We start from the raw sequence: 26,592 nt of genomic DNA on the forward strand, positions 1-26,592 counted from the left end.
AGCATACTGCATGGCTTGGGCCACAGTGCTAAAGCTTTGGGAAAGTATGGAGGTACAGGAGAATAATGTGACCTGTCTGTCTTTATGAAGTGGGCATTACTGCTGAGTCTTTATTGGCAGTCCTTTTCTTCCTTTCTCACTTTAGGGAAGACTTGAAATATTTGGTGAATACGCTTGTCTTGTTTATAATTAGAGATGTTTCTTTTATTTTTTCCCCTCTTAATGTAGTATTGGCTATAAGTTTGTCATCTGTAGTCTTTAGTGCATTGTGACCTGTTTCTTTTAGTACTAGTTTCAGGAGTTTATCATGAAGGAATATTGAACTTTGTCAAAAGCCTTTTCAGCATCCATTTAAAACGACCCTGTGATTGCTGTCCTTGAGTCTTTATTCTGCCCTGCATTTATTGATTTTTTTTTTTGGTTGTTGTTAGTGGTTTAAAGATAGAAGAATCATGTTATGATAAAAAAATCAACCACAAAAAAAGAGAGTTTAGATCCTCCCTAGGTAATTTAAAATATCTATTTCTCTCAAATTATACATGATGACCGCAGACAAAATGGTCAAACAGTGTACACTCTGGGATAAAAGTATCAGATGGTCAATGGCCCAAAATCAGTGGAATTTAGAAAACACACTTAACTCTGAAGTAGACAGACAGACAGACAGACAGACAGAAGGCTTTAAAGTACAGCACGGTCTAATTATCATCAGAATCGGAATCGTATTTCTTTCCTCGGATAGTTTTCTTTTCCAGCTTTGTGACGTTTGTCCCAACTGTGCAGGACAGTTCTCTAGAACTGGTTCTCTAGACTCTAGGACTCTCTTATTCTAAGACTTCTCCTAAGAGTTTATTATAAACTAGCTTCATAGGCCACAGGATAAAAAGGCTATGTACAGCCTTTTAGGAACTAGTCAAGGAGCTGAGGAGGACCAAGATGAGTCTAAAGCAGTGCTTCTCAACCCTGTGTCGAGACTTCTTTGGGTTGCATATCAGATATCCTGTATATCAGATATTTACATTAAGATTCAAATATAGAAAATTACAGTTATGAAATAGCAAAGAAAATAATTTTATGGTTGAGGGTCACCACAACCTGAGAAATTATATTAAAGGGTTGCAGCCTTAGGAAGGAGGAGAACCACTGATCTAGTGCCTTGGAGGGCACATTCTTCAGAGTGGGTGCCCTGAAAGGAAAAACCAGACAATCCAGTGAGACTTTATGAACAGCATAATTCTTAATATAAATTCTCTAATTTTTGTTTTAAGTCTTCTTTACTAAATAACTGCATCTTCTTGCTTTCAAATTCCATTTGCTTGAAATATTTTTCTTTGTTTTTAATAATTAATTAATTAATTAATTACATCTCAAATGTTGATCCCAGTTCAGGTCTCCCCTCACAGAGTTCTTCCCTTATCTCCTACCCCATCCCCTTCACCTCTGAGACGGTGCCTCTCCCAACATCCCCCCTCCCTGGGGTATCAAGTCCCTACAGGATTAGGCACATCCTCTCCCACTGAGCCCAGACAAGGCAGTCCTCTGCTACATTTGTGCCAGGAGCCTCAGACCAGCCTGGTTTGCTTATGGTTGGAGTTCCCAGGGTCCAGGTTAGTTGACATTGTTGGTCTTCCTATGGAGTTGCCATCCTCTTCAGCTCCTTCAGTCCTTCCCCTAACTCTTCTATAGGGGTCATCCTGAGTTAAGTAACTCAGACCCAAAAGGACATGCGTGGCATGTACTCACTAATAAGTAAATATTAGCCAAAAAGTACAGAATACCCATGATACACTCCACAGACTCTAAGAAGTTAAACAAGAAGATACTTCATCCCACTTAGAAGGGGGAACAAAATAGTCATGGAAGACAAAGGGAGGGAAGGACCTGGGTGGCAGAGGGGGAAGAAAGGGGAAGAGGAGGATAGGATCAGGTATAGGGGGAGACAGAGGGAGAATGAATGGAAATATGCAGCTTCTGGAGGAGGGGGAAGGGAAACATCTAGAAAGTGCCAGAGACCTGGGATGGGGAGGCTCTCAGGTCTAAATGAGGGTAACCTTAGCCAAAATGCCTAATAGAGAGGAGGTGGAACCTGAGGAAACCACCTCCAATAGTCAGACAGAGGCCCCAGTGTATTCATGGGGATGCCAACTCACCTTCAATTTTTTTTTTTTTTTTTTTTTGACAACAAATTGTTCCTGTCTAAAAGAAATGCAGAGTCAAAATGGACAAAATGGAGCAGAGACTGAATGAATGACTGGCCAGTGACCGGAAAACCTTGGGATCCACCCCATGAGCCAAGTACCAAACCCTGACACTATTACTGATGCAATGTGGTGCTAAAAAACACTGGGGCGAAGCATGGCTGTCCTCTAAGAGACTCTACCTGCAGCTGACTCAGACAGGTGAGTATAGCCAAGCATCGAGCTTGAAGTATTTTTTTGTCCTAAGACTTTACTTTTTTTGCTACTGAGTCGTGTTCCTTGAAGGAAAGAAGTAGATGGGGTTCTATTTTTAATCCACTTTTTGCTAGTTTGTTTTATCATTGAAGAATTGAGATCATTAACATTGAGAGTTATGGAGAAGTATGTATTAATTCATGACATTTTGTTGGTTTTGTACTGTTTGAAACATTTCCAGTCCTCATATGCTCATTTGTTCATCCCCTCTTCTTGTTCATGACCTCATGGTGTGTTTTTTTTTTTTAAGTGTGTAGAATTATATCTTTTATAGTGCTAGCTTAGTGGTCATGAAAGCTTTCAGTTTGTGATTGCTGTGGAATGTTTTTTTTTTTTTTCTTCTTTCAATCATAAAGGATAGTTTTGCTGCATCTTCCCCTGGATTAGGAAAATACTCTGCCTGGGTTTTTTGGTTTGTTTGTTTTTTGTTTTTGATTTTCTGCTTTTTGTTTTTGTTTTGTGACAAGGCCTTTTCATGTAGCTCTGGCTAGCATGGAATTCACTCTGTAGAATAGACCAGTCTTGAATGTGCAGAGATCCACCTACCTCTGCCTCCTGAGTGCTGTGATTAAAGGCATGTGCTACTACACTCAGCTTTGGCTATGATTTTGAGTATGTTTTCTTTGTCTATAGTTTGTATGTCTCTTCACCCTGTGCCCATGAGTTGTAAGCTTTGTCTGTTAATGGTGCGCCCTAACTCTTTCATGTCTTGCTCATTTATACTCCTTATTAATTCATCTTTTTTGTCTGACTATGCTAATTTATCTTTCCTTTCTTAAAGCTCTGTGAGTGGGGTTTTCTGACTTTTTTAAATTTAATTTACTGAGCTTGTCTTTTTCAATGTACTGAGATTTTTCAACTCAGAAGTTCCTGTCCCTTTTTACTTTGTTAAACGTTCTTATAATAAACTCTTTTCATTTCTTTGTCTGGAATTTAATTTATTCTCACTAGAAAATGGAATCAGTCATTGTTGAATGAGTATATTGCCTTCACTTTTATGTCGTGTTTTCTGCATTGAGACTTTTAGACCTGAAATTAAGTCATTGGTGTTATTTTTTAATTACTGTGTAATTACTGTAACTACCTCATTGTTGTGACAAAATGTCTCCAAATAGCAGCTTATGTAAGGAAGCAAGGATTTATCTTACTTTACAGATATTGAGGCAGCAGCCCATCGTGGCAGAGGAGCTATAACACCAGAAGCCAGAGGTGGCTGTTCACACTGTGTCCTCAGCTGGGACTTGGAGTAGTGAGTGTGCTCAGCTCACCTTCTCTGGTTAGTCAGTCCTGACACAGAGCTACATTTCCAGTAGAGCTTCCCACCTCAGTTCACCTAATCTAGGTAATCTCTCAAAGACATGCCCATACATTTGTTTTCACAGTGATTCTAAGTCTTCTCGCGCTGACAATTAAGATTAACCACCGCATATCATGTTCCTTCAACTAGAACATTTGTACTGTTGGTGTTCAGTTGTAGTCAGGCTGACAGGTAGTTTATTATGGGCTTGAGATAGACCTCAGTAGCAGAAACCTCAGTCTCCAGGCTCAGGGCACTGGAAAGAATCTCCTGCACCTTTCTGAGCACAGAATACTAACTGTAGAAGCAACCTCAAGCGAAGGATAAACCCACTAAGAATACTCTGTAGGGGAAAAGAAGTGAATGCAAAAAGATCATTTTTAAAGGTCTGAGGTGGGGGGCTGTAATATAGGTCAGTGACTGAGTGTATGCCTAGTACAAGTCCTGTGTTCTATCCTCCTAACGTGCACAGATACACACATGTTCAAGTACTCACTTATCTTCCACACTACACTTTGACACATTTTATACACTCATTTGGCAAACACACACACACACACATGCTAGCACATGCATACACACACATTTTTAAGAAAAGACACCTACATTGCATTCATGTGTTCATAAGAATAAATACTAACAATGTAGAGAGATGTGACTACTCTCTAAAAAGATGTCCTTGTAGCCACTCTTGATGGTCTAGTGAAGCATCACTCAACAGAAGACCTCGGCTTTAAACATTCTGTAAACCCTTATCCAGTGTTTTAAAGCCACACTTTATGTATTTTCACCCCGTCTTGTCTTATGCCTTAAATTCCTTTTGGTCAGAAATAGTTATTATCAAGTTTATTGTTTTCAGAAATCTCCATCCAGAATATAAAAAAGAGGCCTCAATTGTTTCCTACAGAGTACACACAGAAATGGGAAAATATTGTAGCGATAGTCATGGGCAAAGTAAAGAGATGTATGTGGTGAAGGACATCAGGGAAACAGACATCTCAGTGTTGATTGAGCACGTAGCAACTGCTCCCTTTTTGGTCTCCACCCAGCAATAAGGCATTTAGCCACATTAGGTGTCTGGACCCACAAAGACACTTAAGAGCCCCAGTCCTTTTGCCTAACCTTGGAGCAGATTCAGGCTGATCCATACTTACTGGACAAGAGCTGTTAATCTGATAAATTTTGCAACTTGAACTTGTGTGACTCAAGACAAGCAAAGAGATTTTGTCAGGAACACTTACATATTCTTCTTCAAAGGAGAGGTGATTAGCCAGGGACCAGATAAAGGTGCTTTTAAAACTTACATGGCTTGTGTCACAGTAGAACAAAATGATAAGAAATGTTTCCCATGCCCAGTTTGGGGACAAAGTACTCAAGAGTCTTTGATCTTCTATTATGTTTACCAAAAATGTTTTAATTTTATAAAATGTTCATATTCAGTTGCAGCAATTATGAATATTTATGAGACCATGCTACTCAGCAAGTTTCCAGAAGAGCCAGAATTTGAGTCTTTTGCTATTTTGATTTCTGTATGCCAGGGAAGAAATGTAAGAGACTTAACTCAAGGTATTTAAATGGCAGCTTCAGTCCAGAGTCTCATGAAGTGTGATCCCCAATTCCTGTCACCCAATAAAAATGGATTTAGGAAATATATTCTTTTTAAAGAAATTAGTAAAATGAGAGTGCCGGCTGATTCAACTGAACCTCTGATAGCTATCAGTTCTTTCATATCACTGAGTGTTTGCCCCCATAAGAATTATAAACTCACAGAACATTGGATTCCCTGAAACTCAAGTTATAGACAGTAGGTTCTGAGAACCAAAGCTAGGTCCTCGCTACAAATGCTTTGCATTCACTGCTGAGCCATCTCTCCAGCCACAATATTTTTTTCCTTAAAAATGTATTTGTTTGCTTGTATGTATCCATATGAGTGGGTATCATATGTGTTTGGAGATGGTATATCTCCTGGACCTGGAGTTACAGGCAGCTGTGAGCTACCTGACAAGAAATTCTGGGAAACAAACTCAGGAAGAGCAGTGAGTGGTCTTAACTACTGAGCTCCACAGAGCCCTGATCAAGATTATAACACTAGTACCTAGAATTAACAAAATGGTCTTGTGTAAAGGTAGTTGTTCAGATATCAGAGCAACAGCAAGCTTAACAGGGAAAAGTGGACACTCTGTATGTTTTAGACACTCTTCTATTGCTGTGAAGAGACATCGAGGCCAAAGCAACTCTTATAAATAAAGCATTTAATTGTGGGCTCACTCAGTTTCAGAGGGTCAGTCCATTATCATTACAGTGGGAAGCATGACAACACACAGACAGGCAGGTGTGGTGCTGGGGCAGTCGCTGGGAGCTACATCCTCATCCACAGGCAGATATGCAAGGTCTGGACTAGGCTTTTTAAACCCCAAGGCCCATCCCCAGAGACACACCTCCTCTAAACCTTTCCAAACAGTTCATCAACTGGGAACTAAGCATGCAAATATATGGGGCTATGGGGATCATTTTTATTCAAACCACTATACCCTGTATTGATTCCTATACACCCCACTTGCCTATGTGTCTGTAAATAAAGAATTACCTATAATGCTTATACTTCTCTTCCTTATATCCTAGCCAAAATGTTCATTCCTAATAGTCACCTGAGGCATGGAAGCTTTAAGTGATGCATCTACTGACTACTGACTCCTTAGACAGCCTCTGCTACACTGCCTCCTGATTATAATATCACTGAGTCAGTTTTTCCCACAAAGATGGGTGATTGCTTAGGAAAGGATGAGCACCTCTTTCTTCCTTTCTTTTTGATTTTTTTTAAATTTAAAATTGATTTTTTTCTCACACAGTATATTGTGATTATGGTTTTCCCTGCCTTTGCTCCTCCCAGTCCCTCCATACCTCACCTCCCATCTGTATCCACTTACAGTCTGTCTCCAGGAAAAAAAAAACAGGCTGTTAAGTGATAATAATAAAATAAAACACATCAGAATAGACAAAACAAACATATAGAAGGAAAAGAACCCAAGAGAATGCACAAAAAGACATCAGAGACCAAGTTGGTCACACACTCAGAAATCCCACAAAAAAAAAAAAAAAAAAATCTAAACTTGAGGCCATAATATATACACACAGTATATATTATATTTTTATATATACTCATTATATATAACATAATATATATTATATATACACATACTAAATACACAAAGGACCTGGTACAGACCTTTGCAGGCCCTGCGCGTGCTATCTCAGCCTCAGTGAGTTCATAGGTAATTTAATCATGTTGACTTAGAGGGCCTTTTTTATTGTGTCCCTCATCCCCTCTGGGTCTTAAACTCCATTTCCACAGGGTTCCCTGAGCCGCCCTATGGGGAGATATTTGAGACATCCCATTTCGAGATTAATGTCCCAAGGTCTCTCATTCTGTGTATTGTTTATCCGTGTACCTCTACATTTGTTCCCATCTGCTGCAGGAGAAAACTTCCCTAATGATGGCTGAGGAATGCACTGTTCTATAGAGATAACAATGTCATTAGGAGTAGTTTTATCACTACATATTCTCTCTCTTTCTCTCTCTCTCTCTCTCTCTCTCTCTCTCTCTCTCTCTCTCTCTCTGTCTCTCTCCTTCCCTCTCTCCCTCCCTCCTTCCCTCCCTCCCTCTTCTCATCTCTCTTTCTCCCTCCCCCTCCCTCTTCTCCTCTCTCCTCCTCTCCCCTTCTTTCCCTCTCCTCTCTCCTTCTCTCCCTCTCCCCTTCTTCCCCTCTCCTCTCTCCCCTCTCCCTTTTTAGACCAGCATTATTTGGTTTTATCCAATGTCACTAGACTAGTGTCAGGTCACCTAAGCAGGATTGGGTATGAGTCCCATCTTATGGAGTGGCCCTCAAATGAAATCAGGTTAATCACACAAGCTTTATACAACCATTGCACTGGTGTATCTTGCAGGCAGGATACCACTGTCAGTCAAGGTATTTAAGTTAGTGTTTCCAGTTTCTCTTCAAATAACATGCATATTTCTTTACCAAGGACAATGGAACATAGGTCTGAAGGCTCTATATAGACACCAGATTGACTTTCCCATGTTCCATGAGGTGTATAGGTGTTGTCTTAAACAATGGGGCTTTGCCATCATTTTGTGGACAACCATTGATAATCTTGGCAACAACCTGGGTTATTTGGGGACTCCCATGGGACCTCTTTGGCCAACAACTCCATTAGATGTAACCCAGTCCTGAGACAGGGAGCTTCATTTGGTTACAAGAGATGGCCAGTTGGGGCATTGCCTCCCCTCGTATTTGGTGGTTTCATTTATATTGCCTTCATATATGTATATATTTTAGGAAGCTTCTACTGCATTAGATTTCTATTACTACCCCTCAAATGGCCTTTTATTTTAGTTTTCTCTCCCTGTATTACCTCCTCCATATCCCTCTTGTCTTCCACTCCCTACTTGATCTTCCCTTTCCAGACCCTTATTCACTCATAACTATTCTGTGTCCCTAATGAGATCTATCTGCCACCCTAGTTCCTAACTTTATATCTAACTTTTGAGTCCATGAACTATAGCTTGGTTATCATTAACATAACAACCAGTATCCACATATAAGCAAATACATGCTATATTTATCTTTCTGGATCTGGAATACCTTATCCAGAATGAGTTCTTCTAGTTCCATGCATTTACTTGTGAATTTCATGATTTTATTCTTTTTAACAGCAGATTAATATTCCATTGTGTACATGTATCACCTTTCCTTCATCCATTCTTCTGTTAAAGGATGTCTAGGTTGTTTCCAGTTTCTGGCTATTATGAATAGAACAGCAATGAACATGTTTGAGCAAGTGTCTTTGTGGTAGGATGAAGCATCCTTTGGGTATATACCCAAGAGTGGTATAGCTAGATATTGTGGTAGATAGATCCCCATCTTCCTGAAGAGAAAATAGCCAGTGCGTATTGTAGAAGAAAAGGAGTTGTGAGTAGGCAGTGATGACAGCAGCCATGGCAAAGGAAATGTTCTCACAGCCGGAGTGAGGAAGCAGCCATTGACCATCATATAGACCTGCATGTGTAGGTAGCTGTTATACAGAAGGCTCTGGAATAGACAGCTTTCCTCAAGGCATTTCCTTCCCAGATCATTTGACAGGCCCATTAGGATTCATTCTTTTGTTCTTTTTAATTAACTCTTAGGAAAAAGACAATATTACTCTTTATTCTTTACCAGGGCCAGAAGTATAACTTAGATCCCAGTCTTTTAAAGAAAAGCATATAACAGACTAGATTATTTTTAATTAAAAAAAACCAGTCTATAAAATAGTCATGCCACACCAGGAGAAGCTCGCCTTTCCCTGGGGCTTCTACAAAGCCTTGCTGCCTCCATATTCCTTCCTTTCAGATGATATTTGAAATTCTGTCAAAAGGCGCTTGCAATATGTTCTCTTTTCTTAAAATTAATGTGTTACCAGGGATGCCAGAGGTGGCTTTCAAAACTCATGAGAGTGGCCAATCCTCAGTGACTTTTCAAGACTTCTTTCTAATTTTTATTTTCTTAGGATTTATTTTAATTTTTTTATGTGTGTGGGTGTCTTCATGTGTGTGCACCATATGCAAGCCTGTGCCAAATGACATACAAAGAGATGTCACATCTCCTGGAACTGGAATTGTTGGCAGTTGTAAGTTGTCATGTGAGTGCCGAGAAGAGAACCCAGGTCCTCTGCAAGGCCAGCAAGTGTGAAGACATCTCTGCAGACCCTGGCCTTCTAATTTTTAACAAGATACTTAACAATAATGTTATCCTTTTGCCCGGAATCAACCCTTTTCTCCATCCTCAGAATTGTGAAACCAATAATGCCACCAGCAACTGAGTAGTAAAGGGTTATTTTATTCTTCACCAAGAAAATGACAAGTGAGAAATAAACTTGGAATCAACCTCTCATCCCATGGGGTCGGGGAGGTTGGAAGATTATAAACATAGGGTGAGAGGAGAGGGAAGAGCCATCTAAAAGGGGGGCAAGGAGACTTAATGTCTTACTGGGAGTCGTAGAAAAGTTGTGGAAATTTGTGCAGTACCTCTTTGCTATCTGTGTTAATAGTGGGGTGGGTTCTTTGTTATGTAAATGAGATTGTAGTGAAGTTAGATGTCGTAGGGTGGGGATTCTGACAGCATTTTTAGATCTAATGGATCAAATGATGAGCTGACAAGAAGAGAGACTTACAGCCTACTAGCGTCTATCCTCAAAGATAACAAAGACTAGGGCAGGCAGAAATTCAAATAAGCTACCTAATCAGTACTCAGAGTAACTACATTCTTTAACATCCTCCTTCCCTGGCAGTCAGGAGGCAGAAAAATGCTGGGCTTTGCTCCTATTGGGGCTTTAAAACCTATTTTTGTGCTATTCTTTCTTATTAGATCCAAAAGCTATAGAACTAAGATTCTAACTCTGTATCATTGGCTGTGTGTGTTAAGACTAGCCATGGAATCCCACCCTGCCCAACTTAGACCCCATTCCTATCTCACTTACATCCAGATACAGCTCCAGGATGCTTTGGTAGCATTCAGAGACTGGTTGCATAACTCTAGAGTTACAGTGGTTAATATTTTCAGATGGCTAAAGGATTTGTTGTTTAGTCCCTCATAATTAAGGTAGGCTTAAAGATGTGGGTAACAAAGCTCCTGTCAGTAAACAGGAAGATTCACATAAACTTTTCCTTTTGACTATATAGAGCTACATTTAATAATAGCAAAAGAGCTTAGGCAGTGTTCTTAAGGCTACTGAGTTCAAAAATATTTGCTGTCTACCCTTAGTTATTTACAATTGAAAGACAAGAAAATGATATGTAGAACTGATTTTATTCAAAAATATATGTGTATCAATATAAACTTAGTTTAACTAAAAAATCTAAGTTCATTAAAACCCGATAGATTACATAAAATAAAAACTGTCCATATGCTTCTTATCCATAACAAAAGACTTGGCCATTACAGTAACTCCATGTTCCCAAAAAGCAGCTTTTAGTCTTGAACATGAACAATAGGAAATAGGAAACAGAAGTAAGAAATAGGTTCTGATAAAAATTAAAACAACCAATGCAAACTTCCTTACATTTCCTTAAAGGAGCTTGCCTAGCAGAGTGAATATCAAAAAGTGTATACACAGTTGTAAAATTGATTTATTTTGCAGTAATCAACTCTTTCTCAGGAAAAGCAAGGATACATGATAGTCTCTGATACTCCATCAGAGTTGTTCATTAGTCAAATCTAAGTGGTTCGAGTTGTTTGGCACTTCTTTAACACGTTGCTTTCTAGACATGCAACTGTAGACCCTTATTTGAACTTGGACCATCAGGCTTTGCAGAAGGTACACTTCCCACTGAGCCATCTCACCATCCTCACCAGTGATTCTCAACCTGTGGGTCGGGACCCTTTGGAGCATCTAACAAGTCTTTCACAGGGGTCACTTATTAGATATCCTGCATATCAGATATTTGCATTATGGCTCATAACAGTAGCAAAATTACACTTGTGAAGTTGCAATGAAGAGAATTTTATGGTTGGGGGTCACCACAACATGAAGAACTGCATTAAAGGATCACAGCACTAGAGGGGTTGAGAACCACTGATCTAGACCCTCATTTAACAGAGTAAGAACCTTAGTTAAACCTCCCAGATCGCTTTATCCCACCCAGCCCCATCCTTCTGCTTTATTATTGGAAGTTACCTTTCTATACTCCAATTCTCCATAAAGTCGAAACTTCTTGATCTACAAAAGACTTAAACACTTCAGCATTGCTTTGTGTTTCTGCATGTCTAGTCACCACCCTTGCTCTGCAGCCCCTAAACCATTTGCATCTGCCTGTCATAGAATATCTCACAGTAGTTATGATGCATGTTCTAGGCAATTTCCACTCATTTCTCATGCCGTTCCCATGTGTGGAATGTACCATCCAAAACCTGTCCAATTGTTTAAGTCTCAGTACCCGCTGCCTGATTTTGGTTTCAGCAGCTAAAATTAGTCCCTTCTTTCCATGTGCCTTCAGTTAGCTCTATTCAGATGTCAATCACTGAAACTCCAGTGCAACTATGCCTATTAGACGAGATCTTTTAGCCCACATCTCATATATTATTTCATTCTCTACACAACCTACTCCCTGACACTTATAAGTCACCTTAAATCCAGCAAGTCCTCTGACCTTCATCTATGCAAAGAACAAATCAAGAGATGAAAAACATCATCAGACATGACTTAGCTATCACTGTACAAGACAAAACAGAAATAATATAATATCATGAACTTGTATCATAAATATGAGCTTTGACTGATAAAGTCTAGAGAAATTCATGACCTGCCACCTTGAGTTAGGAAACAAATGACTGGTCCATGGTTTCTTCCTTAACCAATATCTTTATTTCTGTCTTGTTAACCAACTAATTAAATGGAAAAAACCCAAAAGATTCTCTTATCTACAAGTCCAGTGATTCTGGTGCTGTGTAACATTTACCAAAGACAACCTTTCTTCTTTTCCTCTCAAGGACAGTAGAATGATGTCAGTGTAACAAAATCATCTCACAGTTTGTCAGCTTCCTGGTTGTTATTGCCTCCTTCAAGTAAAATGCCTGACTCCTGAGGCAGAATTGCTTGCTCTTTTTTCTTTATTTCCCACCACACTACATACATGCTGTTGTAGCTGGATAAAAGTAGTATTAGGCCAGGAGTGGTGAGCACAGCTTTAATCCCAGCACTTGGGAAGCAGAGGCACACAACTATTCTATGAGTGAATTCATTCTAGACAAATATAGTCTATTGAATGAGACCCTGCCTCAAAAACAGTGTAAAGTAATACCAGAACATGAAGTTGCAGCATGTCAATGCTTAGCACTAAGTGAGCATCCAGTGACTGACAAATGAGTCTTGGTCCAGTGATATGAAGAGAGTCAAGATTACCTAACCCCAAGACTTACCATAGTATGTAAGGAGGAACAATATCTGTGAACACGTATTTCATTTCAAACAGTATTTTCTACTACATACAATACTGATGTCTGGGGAAGGGGGGCTATAATGAATTCATGTAAACAACTCCCATGGTGAAAAGGAAAATGGCACTAACACAATGCCTGTCAGAGGAACAAATGCTTCAGATAATTTAAGTTGGACCAGGTCCAAAGAACACTTATATTCTTTGATTTTTCCCATTCAGTGTTTTTACTGATATAAAACATTTAAGCAATTAAATTTTTAATTTTAATATTAATATTAAACAAAGTTTAATTATCATTATACTCCAGCTAAAGTTGTTGTAGGAAAACACTGGATAATAAGACCTCAATTAAACTAAAATCTGTTCTTCAGTTTGTTCCAGTTGGATCACTGACTAAAACAAATCATCCTTTCTGCCATGAGTCACTATTCTGTGATTCTTTTGTTGTTGTTTTGAGCTTCCTGTAGCCCAGACTGGTCTTGAACTACCTATGTAGTACAAGCAGGCCTTGGACCCCTCTGGGCAATGCAAACAAGTCTTAAACCCCCTGTGTGAGCAGGCTAGTCTTGAACTCCCAATCTTCCTGCCTCTACATCCCAAGGGTTGGGATTACACGCTTGGCTATTCTGTGATTCTTTTTTTTAAGTTTTATTTTTTATTTGTGTGTGTGTGTGTGTGTGTGTGTGTGTGTGTGTGTGTGTGTGTGTTTTACTGTGTGTATGTTCGTCTACCATGTATGCTATGCAAAGTACCTTCTAAGTACAGGTATTGCATTTATCAGCTCTGATAAAACAGTTCAGTACCTGAAATGTAACTCCAACCTGTGTCATTTTTAGTGACAGTCTTAAAGGCATGTTTTCAAAATTGCTAAGTCTCCACTCTGACCCAGTGGAGTGAGTGAACATACCTTCAATGCTTGACGTGACTATTTTTTTCAGAATAATTTTTTGGCTCTACTTATTTAAGCTTTATATACTGCTGTGACATACATCTATTATATTGATAAGTGATACTTAAAGTAGAAAACTGACTGTAAAACAAATCTGATTTTTTTCTAAAAAATAGATTAGTAAATTTAGCTTTAAAAGTAACTATCCAGTGACAAATCGTGTGTGTGTGTGTGTGTGTGTGTGTGTATCACACAATATCAGGCTAGTCAAACGAAAATATAAATAGCTACTGTCACTGTTTCTACATTTATCCACACACACACAGATACATACATACATACATACATACATACATACATACATACACACACATATAGATTCAAGGGCACAAGAAAAGACACTGGATTTGATTTTATGTTCACTTTTGTAGATCCTCATTAATAAATGACACTAGTATAATGAAGAAACCAGAACTACAGTTTACCTATGAATCTATGTGAGTGCAGATATTGGTGTTTTTATATGGCACATATGTACATCCAATACCAGAATTATTTCAATCCTATATCTGTTTACCTTTTTAAAAGTGGTCATATAGGCATATGAAAAGCAAAAACACAGTATCAGGCTATTCAAAAGAAAATAATATAAAATAGCTACTGTCACTGTTTCTACATTTCTATACTTTCTGACCAGTTACTCTCAGTAAGCTCTTTCAACACTGGTCTCAAAACATGAAAATAATATTCTTGACTTACTTAAGATTATGTTATTACATTAAGAAAGGCAAAAGAGGATGTGAGCTTTGGTTTCTTTTTAGCTAATTTTCAAACATATTCATCTAAATAAGGAAAAACTTTAATAACAGTCATTAAATAAAAATGCGTTACAATAAAGTTAGTGATCTCAACTGATAAGTCTAACAGCAGAATGATTACAGGAGGAAAAGAACAACCTACATAATCTCCTGTGGCTGCCACCTCAGGTACCACTTCTCTGGGGCTGCTGACCTCTGACAGGCTGTCATGCTTCCAGGTGCTCACCTGAGAGGACTTGGAAAGACTTTGTTCGGCTTACATGGCAAGCACATTGTATGATTCTTAATCACTTTTTTATCTAGAACACAGTGTTGTGGGCCACATTTTAATAACAATACTTATACTGTTTTGTGCTCTATAAATATAAACATATCTCCACACAAAATACATACACATTCACATGGGGATTGGAAGCTAGCCAGACATCATCCACAAGCAAAATGGGATACAGATTGCAGGAAGGGTCATGTAGGATGCCAGGCCCGTGTAGACAATAGACACTAATCCCAAGACAGCTGAAGCAAGACAACTTCTCTGATCACGAATGATTATCTTCACGATGTCGTAAAACTGGAAAACAAGAGTTAAGACTGTTAGAAACCATGGCTGAACGAACCACAGATACCACAGACCAAGTCTTCCCAGTTGGTCTGTGTGCACCAGGAAAACCTTATGAAAGTGACTTATGAAATAAAATGTAGAATGTTATAGAAAGCTATAGAATGAGCCTCATAAAAGTTATTCAGCATTAAAGATTAAAAACATTAAATTAATGCTAATTTACATATTCTAACCTAAGAAGAAAGTTTCTAAACTCAAGTTTAAAAAAAAAAACAGAAATTAGCCAATTTTTCTACTTTACTTTGAGGATACCAATCAAATTTTTACATAAATCTTAAAGTCTAAAGACACAGTCACACTGAGTTGCCATATTTCTCCCTCATAAGTTATGTGTCAGTTATCGGCTCCTGGAAATAGAGACATTAAATATGTTTCTCACCTCTAATGGATACATTCTACTGTGTCACTTTTTCATATAAAAAGCAATCTTTCTTGGAAATGGTGTACTCTGTTTAGGTGTGCTGACTGTCGTATTTGTTGTGTGTAAAGACATTTAACTAGTCCAGGCCTTCTTCATTGGAATACCAGGTTAGCCCTGGAGATAAACTAAATCTTTCATGTAAAAAATAGTGTTTGACCTGGAGAGATGGCTCAGTGGTTAAGAGCACTGACTGCTCTTCCAGAGGTTCTCAGTTCAACTCCCAGCAACCACGTGGTGGCTCACAACCATTTGTAATGAGATCTGATGCCTTTTTCTGGTGTGTCTGAATACAGCAACAGTGTACTCACATAAATAAGTAAATCTTTTTAAAAAAAGAAGTGTTCTATGTATTTCATAAATATATTACAGTGATTATTATCACTGCTGTATTTCTTGACAGTTATCCTTGTCATTGCTAGAATTTAACAAGTGTCATTTTCATGTGAGTTTTGCTATTTATACTAGACTCAAGATTCTTTTCTAGAACACTGCAATGTATATGCGAGGAGGTCTTGCTTTATGCTCATCTTGACTCAGAACTCCAGGGCTTAATGGAATCTCCTGAGCTGTGAAGGTTTCTAACGTCTTTATTTTCTAAGATTTATTTTAATTATTTTTAATTATGTTTGTGTGTATCTGTGTGTGGGTATGTGCACATGAGTGCACATGCCCATGGAGGCCAGAGCATCAGAAACACCACACACACACGCACGCACGCGCACACACACACACACACACACACACATCTGGAGCTAGAAACACAGGCAGTTGTGACCTGCCCAAGGTAGGTGCTGAGAATCAAACTTGGATCCTCTGCAAGAGTTGTATGAACTCCTTTTTCCCCTCTTTTATTGGATATTATATTTACATTTCAAATTTTATCCCCTTACCACATTCCCCCCTCCTCCTGCTTCTATGAGCGTGTTTACCTACCTACCCCCCAATCCCCCTCCCCACCCTCAGATTACCCCCCCATACATACTCAGTGCTTAGCCTTCAAGGTGCCATTGACCTTATCTCCCACCTATGCCCAACAAGGCCATCCTCCCCTATATGTACAGCTGGAGTCATGTGGCTCTCCATATGTGCTCCTAGGCTGGTGGTTTAGACCCTGGGGAGCTCTGGCTGGTTGGTATTGTTGCTCTCTTCGTGAGGCCACCAACCCTTTAGGCTCCTTCAGTTTACTCTCTAACTTCTCCATTGGGAACCTTTGATCAGATTAATGGTTAGCTGTGAGTATCTGCCTCTGGGTATGTCAGACTCTGGGGGACCCCTAATGAGACAGCCTTATCAGGCTGCTATCAGCTTTCCCTTCCTGACATCCATATCAGCATCTATTTTTTGTGACTGCACATGGAATGAATACCCAGGTGGAATGGTCTCCATATAACCTCTCCTTCAGATTCTGTCCCACACTTTGTCTCCATACTTGCTCCCTTGAGTATTTAGTTACTCCTTCTAAGAAAGTCCTAGGCATCCTCACTTGTTCTTTCTTCTTCATGAGCTTCATGTCGTCTGGTAGTTGAATCTTTGTTGTTTCAAAATTTGGGCTAATCTCCGCTTATCAGTGAGTAAATACCATGTGTGTTCTTTTGTGATTGGGTTACCTCACTCAGAATGATATTTTCTAGTTCCATCCATTTACCTAAGAATTTCTCAAATTTATTATTTTTAATAGCTGCGTAATATTCCATTGTGTAAATGTACCACATATTTGTATCCATTTTGAAGGACATCTGGGTTCTTTCCAGCTTTTGGCTATTATAAATAAGGCTGCTATGAACATAGTGGAGCATATGTCTTTGCTATATGTTGGGGCATATTCTGGGTATATGCCCAGGAGTGGTATAACTGGGTCCTCAGGTAGTGCTATGTCCAATTTTCTGAGGAACCGCCAGACTGACTTCCAGAGTGGTTGTACCAGTTTGCAACCCCACCAACAATGAAGGAGTTTTCCTCTTTCTTCACATCCTTGCCAACATCTACTATCACCTGAATTTTTGATCTTAGCTATTCTGACTGGTGTGTTGGTATCTTAGTGTTGTTTTGATTTGCATTTCCCTGATGACTAAGGATGTTGAATATTTCTTAAGGTGCTTCTCGGCCATTTGTGTTTCCTCAGTTGAGAAATCTTTGTTTAGCTCTGTTCCCCATTTTTTAATGGGGTTATTTTGTTGTTTGGTGTCTAATTTCTTGAGTTCTTTGTATATATTCGATATTAGCCCTCTATCGAATATAGGATTGGTAATGATCTTTTCCAAATCTGTTGGTTGCCGTTTTGTCTTGTTGACAGTGGCCTTTGCCTTACAGAAGCTTTGCAATTTGATCAGGTCCCATTTGTCGATTCTTGATCTTAGAGCATAAGCCATTGGCGTTCTGTTCAGGAACTTTTCCCCTGTGCCTAGGTATTCGAGGGTCTTCCCCAACTTCTCTTCTATTAATTTCAGTGTATCTGGCTTTATGTGAAGGTCCTTTATCCACTTGGAGTTGAGCTTTGTACAAGGGGATAAGAATGGATTCATTTGAATCGTTCTACATGTTGACCTCCAGTTGAGCCAGCACCACTTGTTGAAAATGCTGTCCTTTTTCCACTGGATGGTGTTAGCTCCCTTGTCAAAGATCAGGTGACCGTAGGTGTGCGGGTTCATTTCTGGGTCTTTAATTCTATTCCATTGATCTTTTTGTCTGTCTCTGTACCAATACCATGCAGTTTTTATCACTACTGCTCTGTAGTATAGTTTGAGGTCAGGGATGGTGATTCCCCCAGAAGTTCTTTTATTGTTGAGAATAGTTCTCGCTATCCTAGGTTTTTTGTTATTCCAAATGAATTTGTAGATTGCTCTTTCTATCTCTATGAAGAATTGATTTGGAATTTTGATGGGTATTGCATTGAATCTGTAGATTGCTTTTGGCAGGATGGCCATTTTTACTAAGTTAACCCTGCCTATCCAGGAGCATGGGAGATCTTTCCATCTTCTGAGATCTTCTTCAATTTCTTTCTTCAGAGACTTGAAGTTCTTGTCATACAGATCTTTCACTTGCTTGGTTAGATTCACTCCAAGATATTTTATTTTATTTTATTTGTGGCTATTGTGAAGGGTGTCATTTCCCTAATTTCTTTCTCAGCCTGTTTATCCTTTGAATAGGGGAAGGCTACTGATTTGTTTGAGTTGATTTTATATCCAGCCACGTTGCTAAAGTTGTTTATCAGGTTTAGGAGTTCTCTGGTGGAAGTTTTAGGGTCACTTAAGTATACTATCATATCATCTGCAAATAGTGAAATTTTGACTTCTTCCTTTCCTATCTGTATCCCTTTGACTTCCTTTTGTTGTCTAATTGCTCTAGCTAGGACTTCCAGTACTATATTGAATAGGTAAGGTGAGAGTGGGCAGCCTTGTCTAGTCCCTGATCTTAGTGGGATTGCTTCAAGTTTCTCTCCATTTAGTTTGATGTTGGCTACTGGCTTGCTGTATATTGCTTTTACTATGTTTAGGTATGGGCCTTGAATTCCTGATCTTTCCAAGACTTTTAACATGAAGGGATGTTGAATTTTGTCAAATGCTTTCTCAGCGTCTAGTGAAATGACCATGTGGTTTTTTTCTTTAAGTTTATTTATGTAGTGGATTACATTGATGGATTTCCGAATATTGAACCATCCCTGCATTCCTGGGATAAAGCCTACTTGATCATGATGGATGATTGCTTTGATGTGTTGTTGGATTCGGTTTGCGAGGATTTTATTGAGTATTTTTGCATCAATATTCATAAGTGAGATTGGTCTGTAGTTCTCTTTCTTTGTTGGGTCTTTCTGTGGTTTAGGTATGAGTGTAATGGTAGCTTCATAGAACGAATTGGGAAGTGTTCCTTCTGTTTCTATTCGATGGAATAGCTTGAAGAGGATTGGTATTAGGTCTTCCTTGAAGGTCTGAAAGAATTCTGCGCTGAAACCATCTGGCTCTGGACATTTTTTGGTGGGAAGATTTTTAATGACTGTTTCTATTTCTTTAGGAGTTATGTGACTGTTTAGATGGTTTATCTGCTCCTCGTTTAACTTTGGTACCTGGTATCTATCTAGAAAATTGTCCATTTCATCCAGATTTTCCAATTTTGTTGAGTATAGGCCTTTGTAGTAGGATCTGATGATATTTTTAATTTCCTCTGTTTCTGTTGTTATGTCTGCCCTTTTCAGTCCTGATTTTATTAATTTGAATACTGTCTCTGCACCCTTTGGTTAGTCTGGCTAAGGGTTTGTCTATCTTGTTGATTTTCTCAAAGAACCAGCTCCTGGATTTGTTGATATTTTGTATAGTTCTTTTTGTTTCAGCTTGGTTGATTTCGAGTTGTATGAACTCTTAACTGCTAAACCATCCTGAAAAAAAATCCAGCCCTGGTTTTTAAATTCTTTGTTTCCCTTGCTTTGAGACAGGCTTTCACTATATTATCTCTGATTGTCTGGAACTTTCTGTATAAAATAGAATGACCTTGAACGACAAGTACCTCCTGCCTCAGCCTCTAGGAGGCTGGGGTCAAAAAAGGTGCACCACTGTACCTGGCTGAATTTCTTTTTTTATTGGATATTTTATTTATTTACAATACAAATGCCATCTCCTTTCCCCATTTTCCCTCCCTAGAACCCCCTATCCCATCCCCCCTCCTCCTTTATGCTTTTATAACATTTTAATTACATGCATGTATTGAGGTCAGTTCTAGGTTAAGGGCCTAGCAATACAATAGATGTACACTGCACCTGGCTGAATTTCTAAATTATTGATGAATACAATAAACAAGTTTAATACATTCAAAGACTTCATGGGGACTTCTCAGTTGAGGACCAACTACAGATATAGGAGTAGTCTTGTAGTATGCCATTACTGCTGTAAGTGTATTCTGTGTACAAGTAAATAACCTAGTGATGCATGTGAAATGTCATTAAAGCAAGTTTGACTGTGTGTTTTAGTTCACTATGTGAATGTAAGGTCATCTCTAGTCATAGTTTTACATAATACTACATTAACTTAATATGTAAATTTATATAATATTTACATTTACATAATATCGAAAGAAAAGTCCAATAGCCTATTAGCCATCCAAGTATTCTTTGTAGGACAAACATCTAATCTCTTTCTACTGAACTAACAAGATATAAAGTAATGAGTGCTTTGTCTTAAAGTGTTTAAAATCCGACTGAGTAAGGATGTAAAGGTGAAGCTCACTGACCAGAGTACTTACTTACAATGCTTGAAGCTCTGGGTTTAATTCTCGGTACCACATAAATGAAGCGTGGTCAGGCAAACCTAGAATCCTGGCACTTAGGTGGTAGAGGTAGGGATACCAGAAGTTCAAGGTCATTCTTGCCTCTCCAGAGGCAAACCTAGGCCACAGACCCTGTCTCTCTCTCTTCTGTGTGTATTTGTACATGCAGTTATAAATGAACAGCACCTCTGTCTCTGTCTTCGTCTCCTTCTATGCCTTCCTGGTTCCCTTCCATTACCTCTCTTCCTCCCTTTTTCTCAGTCCCCTACTATCTGTCCATTTGGCCATCAGCCCAAGAAGTCTGGAAATGTCACTCAGTGGGTAAGATTTACCTAGAATGCAGGAAATCCTAGTATGGTCCTCAGCATTGTATACATTGGATGTGGTGAGGCATGACTGTGGGAGGTAGAAATAGGAGGATCAGAAGTTCGAGGTTATCCTCGGCTAGATTGGGAGTCTGAGGTCAGCCTTAGCTACATGTAGACCCTGTTTTGTGTTGTGTTGTTTTAAGTAGAGAGTAGAAAATGTATAGTAGGTGCCAAGAAGTTTAGTTTTGTAAACATTGAGTCACTTGAAAAGAGGTTATCTGCATTCATTCTGGTACTAACAAGTCAGACAACAGACTGATAGAAAAAAGCATAACAATAAAAGTTAAAAACAACCAACGGGACTTAAATTTTACAGACTAGTGATGCTCAGTGTCAGTATAAAATGGCTCAACTTTATGGTTTCTAAGCATGTATAAAAGCAAAGCTGGAAGCCGGGAGGAGAAAGAACCAAAGAGTACAGAGAGTGGGAAGAGTAAATGCTGTCTCCAGGTCACAGCGTCACCATGAACTCACAGCAGCTGTGGCTGCTTTCACTGATCTAGGACACCTCCTGCATGGAATAGGAGCAAGTGGTTGGGAGGCCCTACTACTTCCTGAGGAGACAATGGAAAGTTAGTGGGTACAGAAGGAGAGAGCATCCATTTTCATTGGCTAGTTGCTCATACTTCAGTAAGTAACCCCCAACCCATGCTCATGCAAACAACCCTAACGCTGTGATTGTTTTAATAAGAATGTCCCTCATTAGCTCATATATTCAAATGCTTAAGAATAGGATGTGTGACCTTGTTGGAATAGGTGTAGCCCTGTTGGAGGAAGTATGTCACTGAGGGTGGGCTTTGAGGTTTCAAAAGCCCAAGCCAGGCCCTGTGGCTCACTCTTCTTCTGTTTGCAGATCTGGTTGTAGAGCTTGCTTGCCACCATGTTCTACTCTGAAACTGTAAGCAACCCCACTTAGGTGATTTCCTTTAAAGGAGTTGCTCTGGTCACATTATCTCTTCACAGCACTAGAACACTAACCAAGACACTAATTAAACTCGGTGAGTCACATACATAAAATTAGGAGGGTAATTTGTAAAGTAGAAATGGATCAGCTGGAGGAGGAAGGGGATTTTAGTAAGAGGAGTATGTGATCAAAATACATTGTATACATATATGAAATTGTGGATAATTTAAAAGAACAACTTACAGAGAATAGAAGCATTCTCTCAAAGATGGAAAGGCTCTTGTTTAGTGAATTTTTAACTTATTCATTAGAGAGGGGTGTGTGTGTGTGTGTGTGTGTGTGTGTGTGTGTGTGTGCTCGCGTGTGCACCCATATGCACCCATACAAGTACCATAACACCTGTGTGAATTCAGGAAGCCAACTTTTGGAAGTTGGTTCCCTCCTTCCATTGTGGGATTCAGAGACCAAACTGCTGTCATTAGATTTGAGCAGTAATCACCTGTACCCACTGACTCTTCTCACTGGCCTACTTGTGTGCACTGTTAATAGCAAGAAATTTTTCCCCCGATGGAAACTGTTGAAGAAATTTTCATAAAATTTTATATAAAAAAATTTTTATATAAAAAAAAATTTTTTGCCATGCCGAAGTAAGATACAATAGCTGTGAAAGACTTCAACAATCAGACCCAGAAACAAATAATAGTTTACGTTTCTAGAAATTCAAAAGGATGGAGCTGGAGAGATGGCTTAGCCATTAACAATACATGCTATCCTTGCAGAGGTCTCTACTTCATCCTAGCACTGACCTGCCTGCAATTCTATCTCCCAGGATGTCTCTGGCCTCCAAGAGTACCTATACGTGTGCACATATACAGGTAATTAAAGCAAAACATAAAAATCTTTTTAAAAATTCAAAGTAGAAATCACGTAGAACTAATGCCTCTTTTACTTAAAAAAAAAAAAAAATGTCCTTAGAATTAGAACATTTGAGTGAGACTTTTCCCCCTGAGGAAATCTAGTCTTCTAGACTGGGGCTAGATTTGTTTGTTAGGCCATTCAAAGGGAAACACAGAGACTCAGTTGCACTAGAGACTATGAAACTTCATTAATTATAACACTTCACTGCTGTGAAACACGTCATTTCTCCAAATTAGAAACTCCCCAATCAGTTCTTTCTGTGGTTACTAGTCTACTGCTTGTAGAAAGCACTGCACCTTTGTTTCTGTTGAGCTTTGTGACGCAGTGCTGCATGTGTGCTATAAAGGGCAGCTCTCTATTGGGATAGGAAAACCGTTTCTCCTTATAGCAACAATTGGCTTAGTTCTTAGCTAAATCTGAAGTGTCTCCTTTTGGATACCTCTGGAGTCAGTGTTTGTGAATGTGGAGAAGTTCCCTTCTAAACAGGCCTGGGCTAGAGGGGAAATTCTAAATCACTGCATAGCATCTTAATTGTATTTTAATTTACCATAGAAAATGATTCCTAGAATAAATTAATTCTGGTTGAATTTTTTAAAAATCTGTCAGAAATTTAATACGCCTACATATAAAAGCCCAATAGCTTTATTCTCTGCTATGTCAAAAAATTACTCAAAGTATAAATGAATTAAATCTAGGCAGTAGATTGTGATGTTCATTTGGATCAAAAATGCATCTAAACATACAAAATAACCCAAAAGCTTATTGTATGATTGACCAGAATTCCATTACAAACAAATGCTAATACCCCCTGAATTATACTCAAGGCTAAAATGAAAGCAGGGTTAAAACATAAACTATCTTTTGTGAGTTAATCTATTTTTTCCTTTGGATTTGTAGCTTATTTAACAATCATTTTCTACTATTTGTGTCCTCTCATCCCTAAGTAGCCATAAAAATTACCTTCCAGAAAAATGAATTGTTTTAATCTCTGGGGAACTTAAAATCCAACCTACCTTTGGAACTAGTGATTGGGAGATGCTTGACAGTGGATGAGAACAGGCTATGGGGATTAAAATCACTAAGGAAGAAGTCACACACCATGGAAAAACCTTCCCAAGTCAGAGAACTCAAAGGTGTCTACCAGGAATGTCTCCTAGCAGGAATTTTGAGCCTATTAAGTAAAGGGAATTCACTTTGTGCATACAGAAGAGGAGAAAAGCTGGATACCTTCCTGCCAATTACACCTCGTGGGAAAAGTTTCAGGTCCTTCAGTCTCTTACCCCTGACCATTTGAAACTACCTTGTGTGTGCAGACCAAGATGACTAGTACAGCAGTAACAGGCAGCACTTTGGAATCTCTGGAAGTAGTCTGTGTGGCCACACCCTTTTTATTGCACATTTTGAAACAATCTTCCTGTGAGGCAAACTGCCCTTTGTTTACCAGATCTCCCCTAGAAACACCAGAGCTTCCCTTACTTAATCTACTACTCCTAAGAATGGTATGGTGGAGGAGAATCCAAAAAGCTCCCGGATCCCGACCCCAGTTCTTCCAAGTCTCTCCTACCTTCTCAGCTTGCGGACTGATCGGAGAGCCATATCTGCAGTAGGTCACAAAGTGTTCGCAGTTGTTCCACAGTAGGCTGTATGGTCTCAGTCCCAACTGCTGCTCAGCTCTGCGTGCCACCTCCTCATTGAGCAAGGACTTCTTCTTAAGAGTCTCATCTAGGTGATTGACTAGGATGTCTGCTCCGTAGGCAAAGTCCTCTACAGTGTCCACACGGATGCTGGCCACCTTGCAAATGACTCCCGGGACGAGACGCTTGTTGGAGACCACCTTCTGAGTGCGTTCCTTGTCATTGGTCAGGGCCAACAGGATGTCGGGCATTAGATGGGCGACACGGTTGTCCCCCAGGTAGATCCCATAGTGGGTAAAATGGGTCCGTGACACCTCCAACACGTCACCCCGGAGAAAAGAGCTGATTTCATAGGGACGATTCTTCCCTGTGCCTCCTCCCGGAGCGCACAGGCTAAAGAGCTTGAAGTTGGAAATAAGGAGCAGCTTCTCCAGGAGGAGGAACGCAGCTTCCAGCATTGGGTTCTTCATCCTACAGAAACCAGAGTTTCGCGCTGGCCGCTACTGGTCTGTCTGTGCAAGGTGAGCTCCCCGGACCGCGGCGCTGTAGCGCTGCTTACCTGCGGAGCACCTCGAGGGCTCCCCGGGACCCGGAGAGCAAGGGACTAGAGAAGCCAAGGGCCTGGCTCAGCCACCTAGTGCACGGGGTCAAGTAGAGGAAATAGTGTCAGTCAGCTGTGGGAACAGTGGCACCCGGGCTTGAGCTGGAGAGGTAGCGCGCCTGAGGGGCGGTGCTCCGGTTGCGCTCTTCGCTGCGGCTCTTATGGAGGTGCAGAGGGCGGGCCGAATGCGGTCACAGGCTGGAGAACACGGATTGGGCACCCGCGTTCTGCACCCTGACTTCTCCGCGAGCGCTCTGCTTCACCAGGGAGACACCCAGCGTAGGAGAGAAGGTGTCAGAGGCGTGGCCGCGCGAAAGGTCCTGCACCTGCCAGGAAAGGAGCACCTTTCTTGGCGGTGAGAAGTGCCCTCTAAAATTTATGTGTGGGACCAGCTTTAACCGGTAATAATACCGTGGCCCTCAGCTTACTAAAGAATTTGATTCTCCGAAGTGCCTGCCCCGTGAATGCCTGCAGATCCTACTTAAATTGATCTTTGTCGTTTTAAGCACACGAGCATCCACGTGCTCTCAGGTGACACGCGAAGTGGAATTGCTCGCTGTGTGTCCAGTGCCCCAGCGTGGAGGATGGAACCCTACAGTCTGGTCATTCCAAGGCTCCAGCGCCTGTTGAACGCGCGCCTTCCAACGGTCAAGAAACCCCAACGCCCTCCAGCAAACCAGGAGTCCAGCCAAGTTTTTTGTGTCCGGGCCCAGCTTCGCTTCACACATTGAGTTGTAACTTTAGTAAAGTGCTGCTGCCAGGGAGACTAAGGAAAGGGAACATTACAGTTCTGCAGGGCGGTGCTGCGCCTGCAGCAGAACCCAAGCACAGAAGAAAAGGGGGGTGGGGGTGTGGGGGGGGAGCTGCCTAAGGAGGCTGCTAGGGGTCTGCCAGGCTGGGCTCTGAGTGGTCAGACCCTGCTGAATTTCTGTGCTAATGCATTATGTAAATGATTAAATTCCCAGGACAAAGGCTACAAGCACCACAAAACTAAGAAGGTTTAAGTACTGGGCTAAGGCTGGGATCTCCATCTGCCATGAAAGAACCTGGACCAGGCTAAAGCCTGAGGCCACCCCTCTTTGGAGGACTGGGCCTTTGCTCCCTACCTGTCTGCTATAAGCAATCTGTCCCTGTCGCTGCACTTTTGTTCATTTGTTCACTTCACAGATGTTTGTAAATCTCACAGCAGCACCCCCACACACACACCTCCCCACTGCCTCAAACGAATTGGAAGAAGCAGGCATGACCTTCCATCAATCCATCTACAATCATCTTTTCCTTTGTGGTCTGCCTGCTCTGTGCCATGCACTGTGCCATGCACTGTGCCATGCACTGTGCCCTTCCTGGAGGTTCAACAAAATCAATCTGTACTTCTTTTACACACCGCCACTTGTAGTTCTTTTTCTACTTGTCTTAAGACCAATCAATGGTCCTCCT

At 40.2% G+C, this 26,592-nt stretch overlaps 1 protein-coding gene across 1 annotated transcript; it reads right to left on the reverse strand.

Annotated features, from left to right (window-relative positions):
• Positions 1-10,579: 10,579 nt before the first annotated feature.
• Positions 10,580-25,716, reverse strand: Lrat (lecithin retinol acyltransferase). The gene is made up of 2 exons (XM_034500476.2): positions 24,485-25,716; positions 10,580-15,005 (listed from the first exon to the last, which is right to left on the reverse strand). Exons 1-2 carry the CDS (start codon positions 25,022-25,024, stop codon positions 14,850-14,852), a joined length of 696 nt encoding a protein of 231 aa, XP_034356367.1. The 5' UTR covers positions 25,025-25,716; the 3' UTR covers positions 10,580-14,849.
• Between the last annotated feature and the right edge of the window lie 876 nt (positions 25,717-26,592).

The sequence above is a fragment of the Arvicanthis niloticus genome, chromosome 4, assembly GCF_011762505.2.
Source record: "Arvicanthis niloticus isolate mArvNil1 chromosome 4, mArvNil1.pat.X, whole genome shotgun sequence".
Classification (NCBI taxonomy): domain Eukaryota; kingdom Metazoa; phylum Chordata; class Mammalia; order Rodentia; family Muridae; genus Arvicanthis; species Arvicanthis niloticus.

What these genes read in the sequence shown, in the direction of transcription:
- Lrat (XM_034500476.2), bottom strand. Translation starts at nt 25,024, where the DNA reads ATGAAGAACCCAATGCTGGAAGCTGCGTTCCTCCTCCTGGAGAAGCTG. An exon ending in TCAGTCCGCAAGCTGAGAAG is followed by an intron (nt 15,006 to 24,484) that starts GTAGGAGAGACT and finishes CTTGTTTTCCAG; the next exon opens with TTTTACGACATCGTGAAGAT.